The sequence below is a fragment of the Rhincodon typus genome, chromosome 8 (genome assembly GCF_021869965.1).
Source record: "Rhincodon typus isolate 14 chromosome 8, sRhiTyp1.1, whole genome shotgun sequence".
Taxonomy (NCBI): Eukaryota; Metazoa; Chordata; class Chondrichthyes; order Orectolobiformes; family Rhincodontidae; genus Rhincodon; species Rhincodon typus.
In genome coordinates this window covers 67618731-67625639 of record NC_063339.1, presented here as the reverse complement: position 1 = coordinate 67625639, position 6909 = coordinate 67618731, and the positions used below count along the sequence as shown (strand labels likewise).

The following is a 6909-nucleotide window of genomic DNA, read 5'->3' as shown; positions in this document are numbered from 1 at the left end:
AGACCCTTTTTTTCTGAAGAAGGGTCTAGGCCCGAAACGTCAGCTTTCCTGCTCCTCTGATGCTGCTTGGCCTGCTGTGTTCATCCAGCTCTACACCTTGTTATCTCAGATTCTCCAGCATCTGCAGTTCCTACTACCTCTGTATTTTTTACAAGCAACCTTTAATTTTATGAGATACTTGCCTTCCCGTATTGAGTATTTCCCCCTGTATTGCAAATCATTAGAAAACTTTTGTACTATGTAATGCTGTAAAACATAATTAAGCTAAAGCAGCACGTCTGCATTGGCACCTCATTTGGTGTGGAATACTTTTTAGGTGAACAAAACCAGTGAGATAACTTACACTGTAGAAGGAGCGAGGTATGTAAAAGGAGAGTCAAATTGGTGGAAGGGAAATTGAGGCACGACATCAGTAACTATTTTTGGAAGATGCAGGATTCTCTTTCTTTTCAATAGCATCTGTACATGTGGTGGAACACAATTAGTGGAGGAAACTTTGACTGTGGCTTTTGTTCCCTCCTGCAATACAGTTCACATGAACAAGACACATTTATATGAATTTTGCAGGGTGCAGCTAGGTCATAGAATCCCTACAGTGTGGAAGGAGGCCATTCAGCTCATCAGGTCTACACTGACCCTCCAAAGAGCATCCCACCCAGTCCCATCCCCATACCACAACCCTGCATTTCCTATGGCTAATCCACCTAGTCTGCACATCCCTGGACACTATGGGCAATTTAGCATGGCCAAACCACCTAACCTGAACATCTTTGGACTGTGGGAGGACACCAGAGCACCCAGAGGAAACTCACACAGATACAGGGAGAATGTGCAAACTCCACACAGACAGCTGCCCAAGGCTGGAATCGAACCTGGTGCTGTGAGGTAGCAGTGCGAACCACTGAGCCACCTTGCCACCCCATTTTGTTAGGAGATTATCTTGAGGTGAATACTTAGGAGTGACTCAATACAATGCATTCTGTGAATGGTTCCTTTGCTGAAGATTCTTCCCAAAGCTCTCCAAGAGATTTATCAAGAACAAATAGATAAGAAGGAAATGTACAAAATTACTGTCTTCCATAACAGTAACAATTAAACTAACAATTTTACAACCTTGTTGTTCTGCTTTGTACAGCAGACCCTTAATTAACACTTAAAATTGTTGCCATTTTCAGATTATTTTCAGGATGTTCTTACATCGTAAGGTATTTAGTTGTGTGCTGTAAGCATCAACATTGATAACTATCACTTAGGACTTGAAGCTATACTTTGCAGTGCTCATGTGTAATGAGATCCATAAAGTAAAGTTGTTCACAGCAAGTCAACAGCTTGTTGTAGGATGTAACATCAACAACATGGGATCTCCTCAACTTCAATAATTGAGCACCAATTGCTGAGGCGAATATCATTGGAAATTGTCAATGAGCGTGAAATGGACAGAATGCAACACAAATAGCACATTTACAAAGTTTACTAATGCCGTCAATGTGTCTTATCACAACGGACCTTCTTTAATCTAAAACTGATCCTGGAAGATCAATAGGCAACATGATAAAGTGATACGGCCTGTGCCTCTGAAGCCACATCTCATCCCACCTTCAAAAACATCCTCAAGTTAAATCCTTTGGGAAGGGAGGGAAGAAAACTGAAGAAATATGAAGAGAAAATAGAAATGAAATGTAACATTGTTGGCAAGTTTGTTTTTCATTGTTCTATTCCAGGCTTTTAAGAAATGCGCTCATGCAACTATTCTATGAATAGAGGGTTATGTACACTTCAAGGGTGGCACAGAGTTGTTAGCACTGCTACCTCACAGCGCCAGGGTCCTGGATTAAATTCCACTCTTGGGTGACTGTGTGGAGTTTGCACGTCCTCTCTGTGTCTGCGTATTCTCTCTGTATCTCCATGGATTTCTACCAGGTGCTCCAATTTCCTCCCACAGTCCAAAGATGTGCAGGTTAGTCGGATTGGCCAGGCTAAATTGCCCACAGTGTCCAGGGAAGTTCAGACTAGGTGGATTAGCCATGGGAAATGCAGGGTTGATGGAGTGGGGTCTGGCTGGGATGCTCTTCGGAGGGTCAGTGTGGACTTGATGGACCAAATAGCTTTCTTCTACACTGTAGGATTCAATGCCTATGGCCCTGCTTTTTATCAGGACTGTCACATCTTGCAGTGCTGTTTATGGTCAATTAGATTGGTAATTATGAATCTCTGCTTCTGAAGCTTTCAAACGGGTGCTTTCAAAAACCTTTGCTTTGGAATCATGCAACAAAAGTAAAGACAGTTTTATAGCCAGCTCCAAGGAGAGCTTGTGACACATGTTATGTAGCAGGATTGCAATAATCACCGACTTAAGAACTAAGTCTAATCGTCATTCAACTGAGGCAAGATTAATTTGTGATCAGAACTGAATGAAGACAAAATTTCTTAAAAAGGTCGAAGCCAAGGAGAACCATGATAGACTTAATCAGGTCCAAACAGCAGGATAATAGGTCATTAGCATAATTTCCAAAACTCTGATGGATTAGTCAACAAAGAGGGAGTGGTACTGGGGAGACAAGTGGAGACTGGGCTTACAAAAAGATTCAAATCACAGGAAATGGACAAACAATGGAATGGAGACAGAAGGGGCAGTACATGCAGCTGGAATCTTTTCTCACCTTTTACCAGAATGGGATGAGGGGAAAATTCAATTAAAATTAAAATTCCTATTTGTGTGAATTAGGGATCTAATGTATCTGTGCAAGAGATGGTTCCCATTGAAAAGCACAGTGCTACCTTCACTTGTGTTATTCTGGTGGTCCAGTAGTCCATGCAAATCTAAGCACAGCTCAGAGAGGCAGGAAATAAACAGATTCAGTATCTTAATAAATAATGGAATTAGCTTCATCACCAAGTTTGTAACACAATGGTTTTTGCTGAGTTTCACTATTTTCATGGGGCAGGCTAGGGCATGCTTCAATTTGTTACAGCCTCCTTGCTTAGGAATTGGATATATTCCACACAGTTCTCACTCCTAAATACTGGCAAGGAACTCTTGCTGGCAATTCAGCTTCTTAGTAAGGACACAATCGAGTTCATCTTCAATGGTGCACAAACATGAACAGATTTACAGCCATACAGTTGTACAGCATGGAAACAGACCCTTTGGTCCAACTCATCCATGTCAATCAGATATCCTAGATAAATCTAGTCCCATCTGCCAGCATTTGGCCCATATCCATCTAAACCCTTCCTATTCATGTACCCATCCAGATGCCTTTTAAATGTTGTAATTGCACCAACCTCCACCAACTTCTCTGGCAGCTCAGTCCATACACGCACCACCCTCTGCATGAAAATGTTACCCCTTAGGTCCCTTTTATATCTTTCCCCTCTCACCTTAAACCTATGCTCTCTAGTTTTGGACTCCAATACCCTGAGGAAAAGACCTTGGCTATTCACCCTATCTATGTCCCTCATGATTTTATAAACCTCTACAAGGTCACCCCTCAGCCTCTGACACTCCAGAGAAAAATAGCTCCAACCTATTCAGCCTCTCCCTATAGCTCAAACACTCCAAGCCTGGGAACTTCTTTGTAAATCTTTTCTGAACCTGGTCAAGTTTAACAACATTTGTCCTATAGCAGGGAGACCAGAACTGAACGCAATATTCCAAAAGTGGCCTAACCAATGTCCTGCACAGCTGCAACATGACATCCCAACACCTATGCTCAACACACTCACCAGTGAAGGGAAGCATACCAAAACACCTTCTCCATTACCCTGCAACTCCACTTTCAAGGAACTATGAACCTGCACTCCATGGTCTCTCTGTTTGGCAACACTCCCCAGGATCTTACCTTGAGGTGTATAAGTCCTGCCCTGATCTGCCTTACCAAAATACAGCGCCTCACATTTATCTAAATTAAACTCCATTTGCCACTCCTCAGCCCAATAGTCCATCTGATCGATGTCCTGATGTACTCTGAGATAACCTTTTCACTGTCCACTACACCACCAATTTTGGTGTCATCTGCAAACTTACTAACCATTCCTGCTATGTTCACAACCGAACTATTTATATAAATGACAAAAATCAGTGGACCCAGCACCGAACCTTACAGTGCATCATTGGTCACAGGCCTTCAGTCCAAAAAGGAACTACCCATCACCACCCGCTGTCTTCTATCTTCTAGCCAATTTTGCGTCCAAATGCTTCCCCTAGGTTCCATGTGATCTAACCTTGCTAACCAGCCTACCATGTAGAACCTTGTCAAATGCCTTACTGACAATGTCCACCGCTCTGCCTTCATCAATCTTCTTCGTCACTTCTTCAAAAAACACAGTAAAGTTAGTGAGACAAGATTTTACAAACACAAACCCTGATCAGTCCTTGCCTTTCCAAATACTTGTAAATCCTGTCTCTCGGAACCCCCTCCAAAAACTTACCCAACACTGACGTCAGGCCTACTGGTCTATAGTTCTCTGGCTTTTCCTTACCACCTTTCTTAAATAATGGTAAGCAACTTACATTCTCCACATATTCACTAATCAATTCAGATAGTTGAACAAAGTATGATGGTCAGGTCCCAGGGGAACATATCCCAGCGTGGACCCAGAGAGATATCTTCTACTATGGACCCAGAGATACATAATCCAGAATGGGCCCAAATGGGTATCTCCTAGCATGGACCCAAGGAGTCATATCCCAGTGTGGATCCAAGTAGACATGTTCCAAATGAATACATCTTTGGGAACAGAGGGGAGAAAACTGGAGGAATATGAACAGAAAATATAAATGAAATGTAACATTGTTGACAAGCTTGTTTCTCATTGTTCTACTCCAGGCTTTTAAGAAATGCGCTCATGGAACAATTCCACGAGTCAAGGGTTATGTATCATTTGCTTGCTCTGCATTTCCAATGTGATTAAATCAGAGAATTTTAAGCTGCTATCCAACAATACAGCTGAATGACTAGGTCTTTGTTGCTATTCAGAGACTGGCTTGAATACAGTCACTTATGAGTCACAGCAAAGCTTAAAACATGACCTTACAGTGCTTGTTCTCTTGTAGATTCAGAGAAATTGCCAGACTTTATACGAACAGGCTACCTGGTAGCACTTGAAGCAGATGTCCTGTAGATTTATATTAAACAAAACCATCTCTGAGCATCAGTAATGCTGTAAATGTTTTATTTCCGGAGGTCCATTTACTTCTCATCTACAAAGCAGAAGCGATTCGGAGATTAAGCATTGAACCATTGAATCAAAATGAACACCACCAGTGAGGAATATTTGGTGAAAGATATTTGGAATGTGCTCCTGAGTACCAACTCGACACCAGTCTTGAACCTAAGTGTGGAGGAGACAAACCAGCCACCAGGAAAGCTAATAGATCAGACCATTACCGTCATTTCAATCCTTGCTCTGTTCATTGTGATGATATCAATGGGCTGCACGATGGAAATACCAATGATCAAGCTTCACATTTTGAATCCTAAGGGGGTACTGATTGCAGTGCTTTCTCAATATGGGATTATGCCCCTAACAGCTTTCAGCCTCGCCAAAGCATTCAGGCTGTCGTCGATTGAATCTCTGTCAGTCCTGATTTGTGGCTGTTGCCCTGGAGGAACCCTCTCCAACATCTTCTCACTGGCACTGAATGGAGACATGAATCTCAGGTACGGAAACAGCTGCTCAACTGAAGCCAGGCTTTTCTAGTGGCTTAACGGGTAGAATCCATCTTTGGCAAAGATGCAGAAGTCTAGGAAAAGAACATCAGGTGCTGTGTCATACTGTCAGCCCAACTGTTAATGAAAGGTCATCGACTTGAGGCGTTAACTCTGTTTTTCACTCCCTTTGGATGATGACGAGCTGCTAAATTTTCCCGGCATCTTCTGTTGTTGTTTCAGCATCCACCATATTTTACATTTGTATTACCGTCAGTCTGCCATGTGCCCTTTCATGCATTTGCTGAAGGCCAGTTTCATGTATTTAAATCTAATTTTCTAATATTGGCATATTAGAAAATGGCATATTTTGTGAATATGCTTACAAAAGCATTGATCGTTAACGTTACCCTCCTCAAAGTCTGTTATGATGCTACTTGATTGCACCTTCACTGTGCTGAAAAAAATGAAGTATTTGTCTTTGTCACTCCCCTAATTTGACTAATTTTTTTTCCCCCAAGAAGACGGTGTCCTTTTGAATTCAGAACCTAAACATTTAACAGCGATGGCCAGGTTAATAAGTTGCTTATCTTCATCTTTCACTTGGGCCAAACAATTCCTCTCCTTGGTGTTCTCCCCCACTATCGCCATCTGCAGGCGGAGGCCCAGCCAGCAGCTGAGAGAGACAGGCACAAATTGGGAACAAATTCAGAGGTTTTCCAGGTGGGAGTAACAGCAGGAAAAACAAGGGAGGCATCTCCCCTCAAGTCCATCTGCACCACAAACACCATTCATCACCAAGGAACCTTCTGTCTGGCCTGACATTCAGTCTGGCTGCTGCCAGGTTACGAGCAGAGGCTCCCCATTTGGTCATAGCACCAGGGTCCCAGGTTCACAAAAACATTCAGCCCCAGTGTCACCACATGCTGCATTGGAGCAGGAGATTGCTGTATTGGAGCAGGAGATTGCTGTATTGGATAAGGAGATTGCTATATTGGATAAGGAGATTGCTATATTGGAGTGAGAGTTTGCTGTATTGGAGCAGGAGTTTGCTATATTGGAGTGAGAGTTTGCTGTATTGGAGCAGGAGTTTGCTATATTGGAGTGAGAGTTTGCTGTATTGGAGCAGGAGTTTGCTGTATTGGAGCAGGAGATTGCTGTATTGGATAAAGAGATTGCTATATTGGAGCAGGAGATTGCTGTTTCGGATAAGGAGATTGCTGTATCGGAGCAGGAGATTGCTGTATCGGAGCAGGAG

General features: G+C 42.6%; 1 protein-coding gene across 1 annotated transcript in view; it reads left to right on the top strand.

Moving 5' to 3' along the window:
* Nucleotides 1-5253: 5253 nt before the first annotated feature.
* Nucleotides 5254-6909, top strand: part of slc10a1 (solute carrier family 10 member 1) — an 11473-nt gene continuing 9817 nt past the window's right edge. The window contains exon 1 of the mRNA XM_020510680.2: nt 5254-5663. Within this exon, the coding sequence (XP_020366269.2) occupies nt 5254-5663 (410 nt within the window). The remainder of the gene's footprint in view (nt 5664-6909) is intronic.